Source organism: Trachurus japonicus, chromosome 1 (assembly GCF_045865225.1).
Source record: "Trachurus japonicus isolate A0001 chromosome 1, Traja_1.0".
NCBI lineage: Eukaryota > Metazoa > Chordata > Actinopteri > Carangiformes > Carangidae > Trachurus > Trachurus japonicus.
In genome coordinates this window covers 14,968,328-14,990,087 of record NC_140907.1, presented here as the reverse complement: position 1 = coordinate 14,990,087, position 21,760 = coordinate 14,968,328, and the positions used below count along the sequence as shown (strand labels likewise).

The 21,760-nt window shown below is 41.4% G+C and overlaps 1 protein-coding gene across 3 annotated transcripts in view; it reads right to left on the bottom strand.

The window, feature by feature from the left end:
* Nucleotides 1-1,091: 1,091 nt before the first annotated feature.
* Nucleotides 1,092-21,760, bottom strand: part of septin9b (septin 9b) — a 72,312-nt gene continuing 51,643 nt past the window's right edge. For all 3 annotated transcript variants that reach the window (XM_085774560.1, XM_085774550.1, XM_085774541.1), the window contains exons 3-11: nucleotides 17,199-17,384; nucleotides 13,176-13,304; nucleotides 12,937-13,018; nucleotides 12,215-12,352; nucleotides 8,113-8,230; nucleotides 5,877-5,972; nucleotides 5,518-5,614; nucleotides 3,303-3,354; nucleotides 1,092-2,743 (exon numbers count right to left, since the gene is read on the bottom strand). In XM_085774560.1, the coding sequence (XP_085630686.1) occupies nucleotides 2,530-2,743; nucleotides 3,303-3,354; nucleotides 5,518-5,614; nucleotides 5,877-5,972; nucleotides 8,113-8,230; nucleotides 12,215-12,352; nucleotides 12,937-13,018; nucleotides 13,176-13,304; nucleotides 17,199-17,384 (1,112 nt within the window). In that variant the 3' untranslated portion in view covers nucleotides 1,092-2,529. The remainder of the gene's footprint in view (nucleotides 2,744-3,302; nucleotides 3,355-5,517; nucleotides 5,615-5,876; nucleotides 5,973-8,112; nucleotides 8,231-12,214; nucleotides 12,353-12,936; nucleotides 13,019-13,175; nucleotides 13,305-17,198; nucleotides 17,385-21,760) is intronic.

The window sequence follows — 21,760 nt, the reverse complement described above, 5'->3', positions numbered from 1 at the left end:
TGTCAGCAGTAGGTGACTGTTCAATAGATAGTGATTTTTCTGCAACTTTCATTGTCTCTCACCTTCACATTTCTCATTTGTCACCCATGTCTGTGTCATCCTCAGCACAGAGGAGTTTCAAACCAGTGAATCCAGCACAGACATGGCAGGAAAAGCCACAGCAGGAGCTACAGTGTGTGAAAGGGTGACAATGACCTTCGACAAACAACACTGTCAACACATTACGATCAGCAGGGTAGTTGAGAAGGAGTGTGACAGGAGGTGTAAATGAGAGCACCTATTAAACCAGAAGAGCCATGTGAGTGTGGCACAATGCTGCCGCGAAGGCTGCAGATTCACATTGCCTTCTGAGTTGGGTTTGACTTGTGAATGTGGAATACTGCATATTTTATTATCTATCTGAAGGAAAAGTAGGCTAGCCTATATGAACTGAGCTTTAACATCACAGCTGTAGCTCAAAGGACATACTGTACTATTGTACTTTAACACAATTAATAATGAATTGAATTATTTTACAATGTTATTTAGTTTTATTAAAATGTTTCATGTGTCAGAGACCACACTTTAATATCATACCAACCAGAAGAAACAGCTTTTTTGTTACTACTAAAGATTGTTTCACTAACTAGGCTACTGTATTTAACAACTAGGCTACTGTATACATACATATTATTTCCCCCTCGGTTATGTTGTTGTTAATGTTGTTTCATATAAGTGAAGAATTTAATTTAATTTAAGATAACAACACCTCTATGAGATGTTCTAAATTTACCTTAAAGTGTTAGTGTTAAGTGGTTTATTATTTAATTAAAAAAGATAATAGTTCAGTTAACATTTCCAGTATATGACTTTGTTTCAGATGATTAAATGTTGATGAAAAAGATCAGCCACATATCAGGCAGATTCTTAGAGATTATAAGACTGATATTTGAAAACATGTTTTCAACTAATTAAATAATGTTGTTATTTTAACCGTTGTTGCTAACTGCCGAAATATTGAAATGGATTCAACACCGAGTCCCTGTAATTAGTTTAACCCTCAAGGAATCATCAATACAGAGAATAAAGTTTTAACAATCAAGACAATCAACTTTAAACAATAAAAATATCAATCTTTATTCTTTGAGATAGCATATCAAAGATAAAACCTTGATCTATGATACCATAACAAATTACACAAGAACTATACAACAGTAAACAAAGTGTAACCCAATAACTTTCTCTGGATAAAAGACAATAGTTACCTCTTCTCATTGCATGTATGGAAAATATTTTTATTGTCACCCAAAGAGGCAAAACATACACTGTTGACTATGTTTGTTAGGGTTAGGGTTAGGGTTAGGAGAATGTTACATATGATATTGGTAACATATGAGAATGTCACAAATTTATTCTAAAAACATCCCTTGAACTTGCATGAAAGCACACAGAAATACTGTGATGTGTGACATTACTGTGCGATTTTGTGGGCGTTATTTAACGTTGTTTGGAACAAATTCCTCCTCACAGTGAGTAGTAAAATATCCTCGCATGACAAAATTTAAGCTTGTAATGTAAATGTCACCGTTTTTACCACAACCTACTGGCAGGGTGTAATCAGCTGGAATTATTAATATTGAATGAACAAAAAACAGACCACTTTACTAGCAGGCTAACTCCTTGGGCACCATTTATAGTGGAGCCTAACCAACAGGGCACGACATGCTGTATGAGTGCAGGCAACAAAGGACAAACACCGTCTAATCCTAAAAGATCGTCACTGTTTAAGACCTGCAGCAAACCTCTGGAAGCCAACAGCTGGAATGAAAGTTGAAATATGCCGATTACACTAAACCTACACATAAATACTTATTCATAAATCAACTCTATACTGTATGTGCTTCTCTTTAGAACAGAAAAATGACTTTTATTTGGTTTGCAGTCAGAAAAAAATGGACAAAACAGCTGCATGCTGCAGTTGCACAGATTCCTCCACAACCTCAACGTATACAATAATATTAAAACATGAACAACAGCAATAAAAATACAATAGTAAATGAGCGATGTAAAATGCAAGGTAAGACTGCATTGCACAACATTGGCATTATATAGAAAGAGACAGGCTGGTTTGGCAAAAAAAAGGGTTTTTTAAAAACATCTTAACACAACGTTAAAATGACAAGATGGTTCATCTTTCCAAAAGCTGCTCTACACTGCTATTGCTTTCTTTTTTTAATTTTGCAGTGCAGAGGTGTCAACAATATCTTTTCTTCCTCCATAATACTATTATCCTAACCTAAATATCCCTACTTAGCCCTAGTATCTATACAAAACTATACACCACAACACAAAGTGGACCAGGCCAGTGGCACTAACAGTTATTTCTAGTTTAGAGCTAATCTAGTATCATCCGATATTCTGGTCTTCTGATGGTCATCACAGCAAGAGTGTGTGCATGTGGGCATGTTCATGTAAACAGACTACATGTGTGAGTGTATGTTTTGTGCCTGACTGTGTCCTGAATCATGATCTAGCACCGCGCAGGACTCTCTACATCTCGTGGGCCAGGGCCTCATGCTGGGCGGCCACTCCGTTGGCCTGCAGGACACCGGGCTGCTCTTCGTGCTGACCGTTGGTCTTTGGCTCAGCAGGATGGTCAGATGGGTGAGAGGTGAAGTGGCCATTGGATTCATTTAACCGGCGGACGCGATACGTCTCGTAGTGGATGCTGCCTGTGATGTCCTTGATGTTCTGCATGTGTGTCCTGAAAGAAAGAAGACAACAAGTGATGTTTTAACGTGTTATTGACACATGTTGTCACTAAAAACAGCAAATTGTGAGCAATTTTCAATTTTAAACATCATAGCCATTTGATTTCATGTAATATTTAATATTTCATGCAATACTGATGTTATCATACGTTTCACATCACAGTTTTTTGGTATACAACAATAAATCCATGGTTCATCCAGCTGACAGGGTTGTACTTTATGTGTACCAGGTTGTCGATAAGCACTGTTAGAAAAAAAAAAGTATTTGGGATATTTTCTTATAGTATATAGTCAGGCACAATCTAGAAGTGCTTGTTGTACCACTGTGGAGATCAGCCCTCAATCCATCCAGAGGAATTTGATTTGTATTGATTTCAGTGGAAGTGAAGCTTCATAGTCTCAGTGCTGTTTCTAATTCTTTTCAACAACTTCCCAAGATAAAGTGAGTGATATCTGATCCAGCAGGCAGCTCAGTCCTTAACAAGATTTTTTATATAACTCCTTGTGTATAATCAAATTCATAAAATAAACAAGAAAGTAAAGGGAGTTTACCTGATGAGGAGGTCCCGCAGGTAAGCAAACTCACAGTGTGCAATGTTCTCAACTGTGAAAGAGGAGAGAAAAGGGGAAATATTAGTTGAAATACTGAAATAATCTGCAGTAATAGGATCATTAAATATGATACCTCAAAAAAGCCCTTGAATCCAGCACCACCTCACCATCCTCTAACCTCCCACAAGATGGCGACGTTGGTCACGAGTCAAATGAAGGGCATCTTCTAGCATGACATCTTCAGCAATTTTGTTAAGCCAAGATAACACACTCCTCCACTTTCGAGTAATTTAATACAACTCAGCTCCCCTCTATATGGCGGGACTTTAAGTGAGACGTTTTAACAAACTCCCCGTGACAAGCTGCTGGTGCCTCCAGTAGGGCTAACACATGTTTGAATTATAGATTATGTCAAGAGTGTAAATGAAAAAAAGGAGGGTGCTATTTATGTAAAGCTTTGAAATCCAGGGGCAGGAAATTAAATTCTCTTTGAAAGGAGGAGAGTGGAATAACTGCTGGGTCTGTGAGCGCTGATTAGTGGCGTCGAGGGAGCACACGACTAACTTGTAACGAGATGCACTGCTGGTATCTCTTCTTTCTGCTGCTGGTGAAGCAAGTCTCTATACAGTGCAATATATACATTTTAATGCATGCACAGTCCCCTATTTTTCCATCTCGAATGATCCTTTCAACCCCCCGAAAATAAACAGTTTCTACTCCACTTGTGATTTCACAGAGCCTTAACTTCTGGCTTCTCCTCTGAGGCCTAATTTATGATGTCTGTGCCGACAAGTCCAGCAGCCCAGCAGCTTCCTCTCTCCTCCTTTCTCCTTGTTCCCTCTCTCCTGCTGCTTGGCTTTGCTAGAATGGAGCCATTGTTTCTTTTACCCGGACAAGACGCCATTTGTCCTGCAGACTTCACAGTGTACCTCACCCCTCTCAACCTGCAGCTCTCTAGAGTTAATTTCAGAACGCTTGCTGAGAGGGTAGCGGTTCGTTTTACACCATCTCAGAATATCTTTTTTGATAGAAAAACAGCCTCATTCTTATTTGAACTACAAGCACTTCTGAATGTTTTTCTACTGGATTTCTGAAAACTGGCCGATATAACATTTCAATTCAAGGTAATTTTGTGAAAATACCTTACAATACTGTAAAATATTCACAATTATGATCATTGCTACATACATTTGACACACTAACTAAACCAAATAGTTCCTGTAATGAGTCATGAGAGTTAAACAATCACCATAGATGAGCAGGTCTCTTCTCTTCTTTTTCGTAAATTATATATATTTTTACTGTGGATATACTATAGGACAGCCAATGGACTACAGTTCGGTCTGCATCACCAAGTGTGCTGAAATGCATCCTGGGAAGGAGATGATGTTTTGAAAACATACTTTCATGCTCCGTCCAGACAGATGTTTGCCCCCCCCTATTTCACACACACACACACACACACACACACACACACACACACACACACACACACACACACACACACACACACACACACACACACACACACACACACACACACACACACACACACACACACACACACACACACACACACACACACACACACGGGTGAGGTGAGGACACTCATTTGCTGACTAGTTCCTGCTGGCAGCGCAAACATTGCTCAAGCCAACAAATGTATCAAACGTACTGCATGCAAGTGTGTAAGTGTGTGCGCATGCCTGTGTGTGTGGTATGTACATGTGTATTTTATATTTCTGCCTATTATCCCCCCCAGACACAGGCAGTCCCTGTAAATCTCCTCCTCCTGTCTAATACGTCTCCCTAGTTACAGGCTCACAGAGACATGTGTAAACAAATGCCTGGAAGCCAATCAACGCACAGCTAACCAGGTTTTAAAGCTGCAGTTTGTTACTTTTTCCACGTGCTAAAACTAAAAGTAAGGAGTCTGTCATCCTCTTTGTCACCTCATTGATACTGGTACATGAATGCCATCAACTGACAAGGTACCATTATATCATCTGAGTACGTGAGTATGGTAACTGTTTTTGGACCACAGTCCACCATGCAGATGGATATTCGAATATATTAGGCCAGTGCTAGTAATATATGAATACTATAATAAAGAAAAAACATTATTAATTTCAATTTTAAGTCAGGGAACATACAAGACCCCCTGCCTTTTGTGCTTATACACATGTGTGTATTAGTGTCTTAGAATGTGTATTACCTTCTATGGTGCCCCATTTTGTTTTCCTCCCCAGGATCCTCTTCCCGTTCACCTGGTACTCCTGGTCACTGCCCACCACAGCAAAAGGAATCATCTCCTGTCGAGTGCACATAGTCATTCAAGTGTTAGCTGTGATTTGTTTTCAGCTCATGCTTGACTGTTTCTTTTTGCTAGAGCAAAATGTTTTTTATGCCAATGACAGCTCAATAGATTTCCCCATGGAAACAAAAAAAATATGAGATATGAAGAAGAAATCAAACCCCAAATCAAAAGGCTTCAATTTGTCCATGCAAAAATACTCTTAAGTGCTGAAGCCACAGAAGGATACACTATAGTGTGCATTGTCTGAACACACTTACCCTGATTTTGTCATTGATCATCCTGTCTTCTGCATCTTCATCAAACTCTTTCTGAGGGTAAACGTCGATCCCATTGGCTCGCAGCTCTTCTCTAATCTGCACAAATCCAGACACAGTGACACACAGGAACATTGAGTCAATTTAGCAAAACATACATTATATACAAAGTTATCTTATACATTTTTTTTTTTTTTTTTTTACAACTGTAAAACATTTCCATGATGAGAGCTGGGATCGAGACTCCAGAAAAACTGGCAAATACAATCGTCTACACCATCATCCATCATCTCCTCATCCCAGCACCCACACCCTGCAGCCAACATCCAAGTCAATCAGTTGCCCTAACACAAAACACACTTGATGCTTGGACCGAATCCTGTTCACATACTGTACAGGTATTTAAGTTTGGGAAATGAATAGAAGCTGGTCTGGACCACCGCTCGAGGACTTAAATAAACCCTTGGTTATGTTATACTGCCTGGTGTTGACATAAATTGGTGCCTAATATCCTTGACACGGAGGAGTTAACATGGAGGTTAACCGCTCTTAGGAAAAAAGACAAAATCCAAACAGAGGTAAGGCTTATAAAACGGCCACCCTAATTCTCCGTATGTCTTTATAATGACTGAAACTCAGACACAGACACAGAAAAATAGACAGACAAGCTTCTGGAAGAAATGTCCTTTTAATGAATGACTTTCACTCCCACAATTACTACTCTGACAATTTCCACTTGGTCCTTGATCAAACATTTCATTGTTTATCCTTGGAAGCTCTTTCAGGCTTACATTATAGGATGCCAACCAAGTGAAATTCTACAAAAAAGCCACATCAACGGTTGGTTAGAGGAATGTGACCAGACACTCACAGCTGGACACACTGAGCCGAACATTTAATAGAAAAAAAAACTCTCTTATTCTGTTTGCATGTCAAGTTACTGCAGGGAAAATGGGGGAAAACATTTGGCACAAGAGACTTTTAGTCAATAATCTTCAGGGTCATACGGAGCATGTGCGGCCAACCAAAACAATTCAGCTACAAGCCCTGCGGCTCCCTTTCGCTGCCAGGGCCTGGCCCGATCCCTGCTTTGTTCTTATTGGACGGCGTTACAGGCATCAGGGGGAAAATGGGAGCCAAGACACCTATTGTGCCTTCTACCTTTCTAAAATGAATAAAGCTGTTAGGGAAGCCCGTATTCTTGGATGTAGGGATGAAGAGATAAAGGAAATGATGGAAGAGGGCAGGTGGCTGTCTGCCTCCTGCAGATTGAGAATTATCCAACAGAAACACAGCGAGGAGCGGGAGGCCACTGCAGAGACAGTTTAAGACTCCAGCCGGGGTGGAGCAAGAAATCTGAGGTAGCAGGGAAAGCCATGATAATGAGTTGACAGCTGTGAGGTTACGGTGGAGGATTAGCAGCCTGAGGTGTCTCAAAGTAGTTTGCTATGAGCTCGACCACTGTAATACACCAAGTATGAGCCAACGAGAGCACAGTGGTGCTTTGAGCTAAACGCTAGCACACGTATGCTGACGTATTCGCATTGTAAATGAGCCAATACATGGTTTGATCATAGTTGCATGCTAACATCTGCTAATTTGCAGCAAAAGCTACAGCTGAGGCTGATGTGAATGTCATTAGTTTTGCAAGTATTTGGTCCTAAAAAAAACATTGGAGCAAGTCAAATCTGGAATTGTAGAAAAAAAAATCAGGCAATCAATGAAGTTATTGTAAATCATCCTGGATATCCAACAGTTATTAGACAGGAGCTCCAGGAACCATCTAGGAGTCATTAATATCCTTGTAACAGTTTGAGCCAATTAATAGAATAATGTTTTAATTTTCACTAACGCTGTTCACTAACTGAATGACTGACAGATTCATATTCCCTGTTTACCACAATGCTACAATGGAGACAACATGTACTGCACAGTGCAGACCTCTCTGAACTTGGCTGACTTCTACGGTCACCCAGAAATTCCCTGGTAATGAAGGGCCTGCCTGCTCAGTTGGCAACGGAGCAGAGGTTCCCCTTCTACTAACATGCCAGACGTTGGAGTTGTGGAACGCCTCTCGGGTAAATAAATGCTTCAGATAAATCGCTCTTAAATGCTTCCGTCTGGACTGAGCATGACTTTCAAAGTGTTACAGTTGTGAGATGATACAGTAGTCCCCAGGATGGGTACGGTGTGGGTTTTGCCCAGATGGCTTCTGTATGCGGTGCCTGGCACCTCTCACCGTCTGTTTGAAGTAGTCCCTCTCCTCCAGGGTCAGTGTGTCAGCCTTGGCAATGACGGGGACGATGTTGACCACCTTACTGAGGCGCCTCATGAACTCCACATCCAGAGGCCTGAGGCTGTAGGAGGACAGAGAGAATAGAGCACAACCTCAAGTTATTGTATGAATGTAACTGTACATTTGCGTTATGTTAAAATATTTCAAAACATTTTGAGTTTTTCCTCATTGAGCCATTGAGATGTGAATATTTTCCCTTTTCATTCTTGAATTTTTACTTGATCCAGTATAAATGGAAACATGTCTCTTTTATCTCTGGCACCACATAAATATTCTCACCTGCAGGACCTTCGACACATGCATGCATATAGAAAGATACAGCAATGTAATGGAGCAGAGCAACCACTAGAGGGCAATCATGGTCTACTCCCATACATTCAGTTGTCCCCAGTTTCTGGTATTGACCCTGATGATACTGCTTTAACATATGAAGCTGTCTTTTTTTCCTGTGTCTTCTCCTGTTACACTCTCCTAGGTGTGATTACAGTAAAGTGTGGAGGAGCATGCACCTTCACTCAGAGACAGTAAGAAAATATATACTTTTGACCGATTATTTTTCTGATTTTGCTTGACTCAAATTAGGTGTGGATGAAGTACTCTCCATTTGTTCCTCCTAGAAAAATGTCTTCTTCTTTTTTCACTTTTCTCCTGTAACATCTTTCTGGTTGCTCCTGGTAAAAGCAGTCATTAGCACTGGCCATGTATCAGCCTACACTGTAGCCTGACTAGTATTTCTTTCTGCTTTTTTTCCCCTCCCGTTTCGACGAGGCCTCTAGTCACTCCTCCAGACAGACTCCCCTCATGCTGTCTGCTCTGCCCTCCAATTAGCCCCAGCCAAGCCAGGCCAACCTGGTTCAAAGACCCAGGGGCAGCTGGAGGAGAGGCCCGGCTCGCTCTCCTAACTGACTGACAGGCATGTCACCATGTACACAAGATGAAACACAAGGGAGCATGTGTTGCACAGAGCAAGAGAGAGGAAAGAACAAACAAAGCTGCGCGAAAGGTAGAAAGAGATGACACAAGTCAGTGATGCATTCAACCAAAAATACCAAATACATTATATTTTATGCATTTTTCATGCTGAAGGTACAACTGGCAAGTATGCAGAGAGGGAGGAGAGTGAGGACTGAATCAAAGAAAAGAGCAGAGGTTAATGGTTGTGATCATCTCTCTTTGTGAATATTTATCAAATATAAATCAGGTAAGTGCAAACAGAAACTGTGTATGCACAGCTGCAAGAACGTACACGGCATGTTGGCATGTGTGCTGTGTCATATGCATGACTGAGCATATGTGCACACTTTAATGTGTACACATGTGTCCTTGCACACAAACATATGTTGTACAGACAATAAATATGCATGTATACACGCATGCACAGATGCACATTTACATGCTTGCATGCACAGATTGTCCTATTTAGGTGGATGGAAAAAAACAGCAGCAGTCATTTCCGTATAAATTGGGAACAATAACCTCTGTGGTCAAATAATAAGTTGAGCAAACAACCTACCACAGTCCGGAAAGCTCTGCCCTCTCTCCGTTTTAGTAATAGATCAGAAACCAGCTCGGAGCTGATGAGAGTCAAAGTGCAGCCTTCTTTTTCTCAGGAAGACATGTTAAATGAGCTAGCAATAAGACTATCCAGAGGGGAAATAGTGTGGCTGACTCCGCCATTATCAGAAATGGCTGGAGATGCCAAGACTGCGTTCTGCTTCACTGAGCACTGTTCATCTATCTAAAACCACAGAGGCAACTTAAAAGCAAATTGCTGACATGCAAATTATATTAGAGCTGCGATAAATACATGCTGCTGTTCGCGATGCTTCAAACAATCAAAGATGTATAAAAAAATAAAAATTAAAAAAAAAGGGAAAAAACAGCATATCTCCAATGATAGAGAGCTACCAGGGAAGTTCCTGTCAAAAAATGTTCCTGCCTGTCATTCTTGGATTGTGGTCACAAAGCAGAGGCATTCAGAGGCTTTTGGCATCATGTCTGTGTAATTGGTAACAGGCCTCAATTTAAAACTTCAACTGTCATTAGTGTGTGAAATGAAAAAGGGAAAATAAGCAAAAACAGAATAAGAGTACCATCGTGGAGTTTCTAGACTTGTTCCAGTACTTTTTCCCCTCATGAACCAGTGTAAAATAACAAAACGTATCCACCACAAACTAAAGTGTTGTTATGTTGCTTCTTTAAAGCTCCAGCTCATGTTGCTGTGTTGGAACGTTTGATTAAAAAAAAATATGTACCACATGTCTATATGTTGAACATTGTCTCTCTATCTAAACATATGCAAACATGCAAATATGTCTACTTCACTATGTTCCTCTCAGTGCCAGGTTGTAACAGTAGGCCCAACAGATGTCTCCTTTGTGTTCATGCCTTCAACTCTCCGGTTGGTTGTAAGGAAGACACCACTTCCTGACAGATGTTTGTGTCTTTGTTTTCAATCGTACTCTGGATTTTCATGTATTTGTGTTTCAGTGAAGTGTGCATATCTGGAGTCTGTGTGTGGGTAGTGATACTTTAGGGACAGTGTTTGAGGATATGGCAGCTGAGAGAGGGAAGCAGCACAGATTCACGGTGAGCGAAAGAGGAGAGCAGCTTGGGGTGTTGTTGGACTGGCTGAATCGTGCAGCTGTAAGCAAGACGAGACGACACACAATCAACAAACACACTCGGGGCATCCACATGAGTGTGGTTATACGAGTGTTAGCATGCCCACTACCCACTTGAGTCCACAACCTGCGCTGCTTTACATGACCACACACACACACACACACGTACAGTCTCAGCAGCAGCAGCTGTGGCGACATGAGCAGATGATGAGGGGGTCTGTCAAACAGCGGGAAACACAGTAACACACATGCCACCCCCCCACCCCACACTCATAGACAGAAGGTTTAAGTGGACAACTGTTGAGTTACCAGTCGAGAGAAATATGAAGCAGCAGTGGAGGAGCCGTCACTGAGATATGCAGGCAGATAGTTAGAGAGTGTGTGTTCACAGTTGGTGTTTTGTGTTCTTTTTTATCCACTTGTGTACTAACTTAGTACCACTATCAAGATGCCTGCATCAGCCACAAAAACTCAGAGCCTCACTGTTTGTGTGTGTGGCAGTACGTCCTCCTCGGCCCTCGGTGCACATGAGGACACGCCACACATCACTGCAGAATCGAACAAATTACAGCATCGCCCGGAGAAAATGACCCTTATCACTGACAAAGCAGCGGGAGAAAGGTTTGCATCATCTCCTCATTAGTTTTAGTGTGTAGTGTAGCTGAAGCAAACGTCATGCGAGTTAAACAACCAGGTGGTAGAGAGATGTGTGGCTTTGTCGAGAAACTGTAGGGAGACTTTGGGGCGTGACCGTCGTTACTTGGACACAAAGTGACATCATCGTCATTACCATTATAATTACATTAACTTTGGTCTGTTAGCATCATTTACACCGAGGACAGTCTTGTGCCGGCGCAGTGGCTCATTAAAACATGCCAGTGTCTGACCACTGTCATGTTGCACTCACTGATTGTAATACAAAGCAATTAAAACCAGACTTCTGGTGCAGAAAAATGTGTGTTGATACAAGAAATTAGGTCAGTGTAGAAGATCTTGAGCTCATGTCGTGTCGTAGATTTTTAAATGGTGAATACACTGGCAAATAAGCTTCATCATCATTAACTCCACCGCCACCATTTGTCCTATTCAAGATAAGTCACTCTCCACATCCTGGCAGTTGTTTCACTATCGCTCTTAACTGTGAGAACTGCAGAGTCCAATTTCTTTCTGAAATCTGACTTTTCAAGTGATACTTCAGTGCCTCTGAGGAGAGAATGACTTCCACATGTGGTCACCAGAGAGAGAGAGATGAAAAGGAAGAGCTGGAGAAGGACACAGTTAAGAATCTGTTGAGAGACAATAGGTCGAGGGAAACGGTCCCAGAAGGCCTGATTCATCTGTGTGGCTGTGGGAGAAACTGGTGGGATGAAGTGGGGGCACTTAGCCACAAGAATGTGCGTCTCTTTGATACAGTATCTTACCAGTGGCCTGTGGGAGGAATGAAGTATATGCAGCAGTGCACCCTGGAGTCTGGGATCCTCTTCTTCCTGTCGATATTGATTTCCTCCTGCAGGTAGGCTTCATACTGGTCATTGATGAACTTCATAATGGGCTGCCAGCTGAAAGAAGGAAACACAGGTCAGAAATGAGAAGGTAAGTTTTTATACAATATCTGTTACCTAAGCTATGGGAGTAACTTAAGGTGATGAATAAGCTGGTATAGCTCCATGTAGATATAAATAGATGTAGATATATAGTATTTTCCCTCTATATGTCATCAGGGACACATAGCTTCTGTCTAGGTTACATAAAAGATTAAATAAGTCATTAACCAAAAATAAAATTTGATAAACTTAAGGTAATTGATTGACTAAATTATGAATATTTGTACATGAAAACTTTACCAAAATACTCCATCAGCATCTTCAATGCCACAAAATTAGGTAATATCATTTTCTGAGAGGGTTATACGTTAAAAAAATTATGAATTTTAATGGAAAGAAACTCACAAACTTAAAGGTCGACAGGAAGACATTGTCTGTCCAGTAGGTAAATGAAATGCAAAAATTCAACGTGTTTTTCATAAAACACTGAGGTTTGGCTTTGATAAACCAATACTGAATAAGCAACCATACAAATGCAATGTATGAAGGGACGTTGGTAATGGCCACCAAGGTCACAAGGTTAAGTAACCTTAGCTCACCAGTTTTCATTGTTGATCTGATCTCCAAAGCCGGGAGTGTCGATTACTGTCAGCTTCATCCTCACTCCTTTTTCTTCAATATCTGGACAAAGAAAAGTTGTTTTCTTAATATTTCTCATTTCTTTCACATGGACACCGAGAGAAAACTAAAGGTCAGCATTATGGAAACACACATGTTGCATATTAATAATGCTGTGGTCATATTGACTGCAGGCTACTGAATGTGAATTTTGGCCAACCGTGACTGATGGACTTGATCTCGATGGTCTTGGGGATCCTCTCCTCTGGGTTGGGCTGGACTGATTTACGGCTCACCTTGGACTTGAACAGGGTGTTCATCAGAGTGGACTTCCCCAAACCGCTTTGTCCTGAAGACAGAAAAACACACAAACGAGAGTTAGAGAAACAGGGACCGCATTCACCAGTTGTTTTAAGCCTAGACGGTCACAAGGCAAAGCTGTCAAAGTCAGAGGCCTCATTTAACTCAAACACAAAAGTTTCTTTTAGGGTTTTTAATGTGCATATGACATCATTCCCTATGTGCGGGTTGTGCGGCGAGTGTGTGCGCGCACATGTGTCTGTTAATGATGGACTGTGAGCATAGCAGGACAGCTGCAGGGTCAGAGCAGGAGGTCGAGAGGACAGATGTATTGTATAGACCGACCACACACACACACATACACACACACCACACACACACACACAAAGACAAACATTCAAAGGCTATATTTAACAATTTTAGAATACATCACTGCACTTAAACTACACGAAGAAGAATTCCCTTAAGTCAGAGGTACGGTTCATGACTCAGGATGAACCCTTATTTGCACCTGTTGACCTCTGTCCTGTTTTTGGTCCTAACAAAACAGACAGTTAAGAAGAAAAAATTAACAATTTTTGCCTTAAAAATAGCAACATCCCTTTGAATACAATAAGATTACTGTTTAATTTGTCCTTACTTAAAATATAAAATAATATAATGATCTATCAATTGTACTTTAAATGACACTGAATGTTTTCATTCAGTCTTATATATAAGTTTAACTAAAATAACTTGATTTTGATACTGATTTTACCTTAATGCATAACTACCATGAAAGTGGCTGAATGACATTTGGTGTTTATCATTAATAAATGAATCTGAACGTGGTAGTTATTGCATCTCTGCTACACATCACCTCTGCACATCAAAGACGTCCCATTCTACCCTGTGAATGCGAACTCAAGGAAATAGCAAACTTGATTCGCTGATTAAGCCAGTGACACACGTCTACCAGGTCAGAAGACATTTCAGTAATAAAACACTTTAAATTTTAACAGCTGTAGCATTTTCTTGTTGGTTTTGACCTTGGACACACATTCTGTGTTAAATTGCACTATTAGAGACAGTCCACAACAGTACTATACATGTGAAAGTTGATGTACACACAAGATAATGTGGGTTTTATTTGTGCTGTTAACACACACACAGACACACACACACACACACACGCTTAACATGGCACAGCATGTTTCACGTCTCCCATCCATATTTCTCTCTCCCACCCTCCGTTAACTGCCCCTGTGGGCATCTACTGTGTCGTGTGGAGCGTTGCCAAGCTGCCAGGCCTTCTGCAACACCCAGGGCACCTTTTCCCACCATGCTCTCTCTCTCTCTCTCTCTCTCTCTCTCTCTCTCCCTCTCTCTCTCAGTGTCACACAATCACACACACTCTACAAACGCAGTCTTCTCATGCACTCAACTCACACTTCCAACACTTTCTCTTACACGCACACAATAAGACACCATGGCTGCCCCCTCGGTGTGGTGCGAATCAAAAGGTCAGCTGGCTCAGGGCAGGGATTAAGCAAACGCATCTCATAGAAGGGGCCACCAGGGACAGGGACAGGGCCAAGACCACAGCTGCTCTAACCTTTCAACAACTCCGTTAACCAACAGAAACTCTAAAGGTGCTCTATTTTTACTTAATTCTACGTTGTGGTATCCCTGCATCAACCTTTTGTGTGCCTCATTCATATTAGCAACTAGCAACCAAAAGAAACCAACCAACCACCGCTCTACACCAGTAGATGACAAAAATAAACTAATAAAACAAACTGATTTTTATCAGGAGATCAATTGCAATAAGGCAGGTCGACACTGGCTTCACAGCCAGAAACATGACTCCAGTGAGGTGTTTGCAAACACATTAGCAAGGAGAACTTGAGATGTTGCTAAAAAAGTATCTGTCAAACTTCCCTCGAGCGAAATAAAAATCACTTTGTGTTGGATTAGACTCACCCTGGCTCTTCTCCATTGAAAACTTGCATTGTATTCTATTCCAGTCTATTTACTGCGTGAGTGTTACTTGACAACACGGTGTTATATATCTTCTAATGACACAAGTTTCATTTGTCCTTGAGGAGTCGGAGCTCTACAAGTGGATGCATGTCAGCGTTATGTGGGAACGAGCACCGTGCCTGCAACAGTGATGAAAACTGAGATGCAGGTAAAGATTAAAAAACAGAGTTTTATTTATTTATTCTCACACACAAGCTGTATCACTGAGTCTTGTTGCACGTCTTCATTGTCTTACATCTTTCCTTCATTTCTCTAACATGTTTATTGTATTGCATGTCTCCATGGAAACGTGCCAACATCTCTGTGCAAACAAAACTTTGCCCTGCAGGGCCTGAAATCAAACAGACTCCAGCAACTACCAACAAGCCAATATGAACAGAATCAAAACACAAACACTGAGGCTCAAAATAATCTAATTGGGGTTTTAACAAATCACAAACACTAATCTCAGTGTGTGAACAAACACATGTTGACATTCCTGTCTCTGAGGATAATGCACATCGGTTTGTTTCTGTTTCACATGTGCTCACCTGCATGTAGGTACAGACAAGGCTTCGTGTGTGTGTGTGTGTGTGTGTGTGTGTGTGTGTGTGTGTGTGTGTGTGTGTGTGTGTGTGTGTGTGTGTGTGTGTGTGTGTACATACATATAAGTGCATGACAGAGGCACCTAATTGGCGGGGTGTTTGTGAGTCTTCCCTCAGGAGTGTGTGCGCTCTGGCTCGTCAGAGTAATCGCCATCATTATGCCGCTTTCTCAGCCTGACAGCCTCCTTTTATCCACTCAAGTGTGTGTATGTGTGTGTGTTTGTTACATCATGGACACAAAGAAAAGAGCTGAGGACTCATGCTGGCTGAGCCTTAATAGAACAGCTGATGTTAAGCCACTCATTTATTTCTTTTCTTTTCAAGTGTGATGGTGGTGAAAAAAATGAATGAAAGGTATTTTACAGGTTAAAGAATCTGCACACTAAGTAGTGTGTGGATGTGTATGACACCCTGAGAGAAAAGATGTTTACTGTGAATGTGTGTCCATTTAGCGCCGAGTTAATTATTCTGGATAGCAGAGCTTCTTCAGAAAGAATTGAACTTGCTTTGTTCTTCATTCTGTGTTGTTGCAGCTTAAATTGAAAATGTTCCCAATGGTAACCATCTGATTTCTCTTCTTTATTTTGCTGAATTCAACACTGACTCAATAGCTGTTGTAAACATAAGGCATTTGGAAGCAATTACAGCTTCAAGTCCTCCTGAATACATCTGCGTCAGTTTAGATTTTAGGATAGAGTTTTATCCAAATCTAACGTGGATGTGTAATCAAGCTCAGCGTTGAGCTGAAGGTCAGGCTGGATGAGAAGCTGTTTAAACTAATCTTCACGTCATACCGCAGATTTACTGTTGTATTTATACAGTAAGGCCACCGTCCACCTGCTCTCATATGGATGCTATGCTGTGACTTTTTGTGCTTTGTCCTTGGGACCAGTTTTTCTCAAGATTTCGATCTCAAGATTTCTGTGTGGTTCAGTTCACACATAAAAAGAAAAGAATTGGTTACACTAAAAGGACTGATTCAGGTTATTTGTTAAATATTAAAAAGTGTCACCACTGATTCAAGCAAGTGGTTTTGCACCCCATTCACCTTGACCTTCACACTCACCACATCTTGTTTTTAATGATGCCAATGAAGTTAAATTACTTTGGTAAATTGGTTGCATATGAAGATAAATCAGAGACAAGGTTAAAGTCAGCACCATAAAGAAAACCAATACAAAGGCAGGAAAGTGAAAGGGAACTGAAAGCAGAAGAAGAAGAGAGGAGAAATTATAAAAAGCAGAAAAATAACAACACACACACACACACACACACACACACACACACCACTATCTGCAGTAAATCAATCAATGTGTGGCTGTGCACGTCACACTCACCAACAACCATGATGTTAAACTCGAAGCCCTGCTTCATGGCCTTCCTCCTCATCTGCTCCAGGATGGCATCGATGCCCACATAGCTGAAGTCGCTGCCATGGCTCTTCTCCCCCTTGCCTTGCAGACTGGGGCTGTTGGGCTTGACGGATTCAGACATGTTGCTGTGGCTCAGATTGACCTCTGACCCTGAGGGATACAAAGATAAGACACAAGAGAAAGGAATATGTTAATAGATTTGCATATGATTTCAGATATTTGTGATGTTGAAGCTACAAAGCGACAAATCAAGTTGGTAGTAAAAATGGAGGCACTAACTGTAAAAAACAACTGCATGTACAGAATGCAAATGAAACGATGTGAACTGCTGAGAACAACATGCTCAGTGTGAAGCTTGTGGAAGATACCGATCTGAGAAGTTCATTTCCTGTGTGAAACAGGATATAGCAGCCTTAAACACACATTTATGAACACTTGCCTTTTACCCAAGATGATACAGAGGTGATAATGTGTCTTTTGCACTGTGCCAGAAACCCAACTTTTGTCCACAGGCAGACAGATGTGCACACATGTGCGTAAAATAACAAAATAAACTTTTTCCTATGCGTTTGATAAAGAACACTTCTTTTCCCAGTAATCCTTACTCCAAATCACACACACACACTCCACTATAAAACTAACCAATAAATCAAATGAGAAAAAGGCACGCATCTGCTTCCTAACGTTTTCAACCACCGTCTCATGTTAGCAGAGGAACCCACTGAAGGAACTCTTAACTTCTCAGAGACAAATGACGTGGAAGCTGAAGCCAAAGTGGAAGAGTGCAGCTGTAGAGATGAATTTCATAATCGCAAAAGAATTAGGAACACAAAAAACACACACACAAAGAAAACAGACCTTGTGGGGCGAAGGAGCTGCCAACTACAAATCACGGCTTTCTTCAACTTAAGGAGGATCAGTCGGTAGAAGACTGAGGCTGTGTGCCAACGCACTGCTGCAACAGGCAAACCACCCCCCAAAAAAATGACAACGGCTCAACTTTGCCAAATATGCTAGTGCGTGCTTGTAGCAGCAGCAGCAGCAGCAGCGCTCGACTTGCACGCTTAATGTAGGAGGAGACAACATTTCCTGTGTGACAGAAACGTGTGGTTATGTCTGTGTGAGGTTTGCAGTCACAGACACTACAAACCACAGAGACATTCACCTGAAACTGAATGGACACAGCCATCCTGGATGTAGGCTACCCTCTGCAGACTGACACTTTCTGGCTGCATTGTTTTTCCCCCAGAAAAGAGAAAGAAAAGAGTTGAAAACACCGGCATCTCCATCAGCTTTTGCTGTAATTTTGATTTTGTTGGTATGACACAGCAGTGGCCCGCCTGTATACTAACATGTTCCTGCAGCTTTGTGCTTCTCGGTGATATGAATATCAATGAAACACATGTGGCAGTGGAACATTTCCTCCAACCGAGTCCTCCTGCTCAGAGCTTTGCCCAGAAAGTGTGAAATACAGCTAGAGGAGACACGATCTGGCAACGAGTAACAATTTTTCCAATTTTTATTACAACTATGATGTACAAACTTTTCACGGGGGAATAAAAAGCCTTCCTGTCTGGCTCTCTGTGACTTTGTCCTGGGAAAAGTGAGACGAGCTGCACACACACAGAGACACACGCGTGCCAAAGAAAAACAGATTTACACACACAAACAGCGTAACTGAACAATGCCAAGCAACAACTATGAATATCCCACTGTGTGCAGAGGAAAATGTACCAACATCACAATGCCACCCCTCCTTCTAAAAATCCAAACTCATGGCAGTATTGATGAGTCAGCTTTAAACTCTCTCAACTTGATACAGTTTTTCCTTGTTCGTCAAGACACACAAGAGCTGGACTGTATGTGTGAGGAGGAAGGGCTGTACCACACCTTCAGCAGTCTTGACAGTAACCATCAGTCTCTCTCTCTCCAACCTTCAGTTCCCACACAGCATGATGAACAGTGCTGTGGGAGCACATGTGGCTTGGCCAAAACTCAATAAATACATTGCTAAACTTTTGAGAGAGAGAGAGAAAAAAAGGGAGAAGTCCGTCCCATCAACAGTCAGTCAATGCTCAGTGTAATAGGTTTTGTCTTTGCTCAATAATTCAAAACACATTCAAAGGGGCAATTTCCCTTTATGCTAAGACATCAATTTTATCAGCATAACAGCATTCCTGACGTTCAGGACCGTTCAATCTGTGCTGTAATGGAAACCTTCTGTGAAAGCCACATCATCAAGGCTGCGCTGATGTCCTCAAGAAAGCAAAAGACAGAAATGCTGCGTCTTAGAAGTGAAACAATGATCCTGAGGTCCTTGGATCGACTCATCCTTGAGATGTGTGTGTTGCAATTTTTATTTGCAGTGTCATGTGGTGGCATCTGGCTGCACCGAACCCCGCAGATTGCATGAGTAGCCTCTTGAACGATACAATGTAAATGAGCTCTAATGACATACTCCAGGTTCTGCAGCCAACTGGCCTCCTGAGCACCTCCACCACGCCAGCCACGGGCCATCTGCCGGCTTACAAGGCCGTTCTCTAAGAATAGACGAGCAGTCTCACTGTGGCAGGGAAACACACAACCATAGTAACTAAAACAAGCAAATGTAGGACACATGAGCGCATGCAATGGAAAAGGGAGGAACAATGAGCAGTACCAAGAGTCCAACTGTTACCCAAGCTGACAACTCACTACTTCTCATAAAACCCATTTACATTTAGCGCTACTTCCTAATGCTGCCTCTTTCGAGGTGGCCTTTAGTTGTTGCGCTGCTTTTTTATAAAAGTGTCCCTCATGTAGCCGAGTGACAGCTCAGCCTATTACAGCGCATCTTCATGACCCTTGGTTCATGTGTGATCACATTTCACAAAGAAAGCGTCAACAACCTTTGCTACTGCCAACGGCTGCATTTCTGGATGAGTAATCTCATCACAAATGAACAGAGATGCACAGTATGACTAAGATCACGACTCAGCAGCCTCAACCGTTAAATCCAAACAGTTCACAAAGACGCAGACAGACCCAGCAGATGCATCAAAATAGAAAGTTGTATCAGCCATGGTAGACCTCAGTGGAATAAAATTCCTTCAAAGAGCACTGTTTTCATTTAAATGGAGCCAACAAAAAAAAAGCCACAGTGAGGAACATGGCTCATTCAAATGAAAAATATGGGAAACTGACCTGTACAGAGCCCATAACAGGTGCACCCGCAAACCTTCCTGACCCTTAAATGAGAAAACATATCCAAATATTTGGCCTGCCTCTTATCTCCCGTTATCAATACAAACTCCCTGAATGAAAACAACTTTATTAAAACTAAACAGATGTTATAAGTGAAGATAAATTCCAGTAAATACACCAGGAAGAGGATTTTTTTTATTCACCTCGTGACATGCAATCGCAGCACTTCAGGATTAGCTGATTTGAGAGCTTTGTTTAATGAATGGAGATGAGTTCAGGCTTTTTCTTTGCATGATTGGATAGATCCCATCAAAGAGATGACTCTGGTACTTTATTTTCAAACGAGGGCACTTGTAGCTGAATGGGGGCTGTTGTGAGTTACATCGCTGGAATTTACATGTGAATCCTCACGTTTCTAAAGGATGATACCAAGCTTGCTGCTTGTCCTTGGTCTGCTGGATAATGTTAACCAAAGACACGGCAGTTGGTAAAGAAAAAAAAAAAGAAAAGAAAACCCTGCTCCTTCAGAACACTTGTATTTTATTCACACTGGGCTCAAAAATGAGTTTGTGTCATGTGTTTTGTCAGCATTATGGTAGCTGTGTTTGGTTTCCTGTTTGTCACCAAGGCTTCACTGAAGACAAAAACCACAGCTATACTTCCAGTCCTATCTTAAAGGGGCACCTCACCAATTAACTCATCACAACAGTTACCACTCTCAGCATGTGCAAACGGTTATAAAAACAACTCTGAATGTTTTCTATGGCTCTAAAGGCAGCTTTGACAAGTCTGACAAAATAACCCTGATGATGTTGCAGTGGCAAAAAACCACCTAAGCATGAACTTGTAACTTGAGTATATGATTTTTTTCATTAGAAGGGTGGAGTTTGAAAGAATCATGGGAGAAATGTTGTGTTGCATTATGGGAGTTGTAGGATTCAGTGTTTGGGGGATACAGCAACCTCTGCTGCTTCCAATTTTATGGATGTGCCAGAGTGTTTATTCACTAAACCTTGATACTGAGACAAGTCTCGAGCCCCTAGGTCATTAGTCCTGAAATCCAGATTTGGAGTTGGACCAGTCTAAGTCCTGGACTTGAGTACTACAATAGTAAAGATGTGCAGTATTAGATGACCACGGTTATACTTTAAATTAGGTCAAAGAAGTAAATATGGAATATCACTGCTCATCCATCATTGCAGGTCTTGAAAAGTGGATAAGCCTCTGAAAAATTGCACAAATATAGTGACGGTAAATCTCTCACTTGAAATTACCTTTGGCAGGATAAAAGTGATAGACTGGACAACTTTAAAGTGAGGGGGGTAACTTATTACATTTTTTTT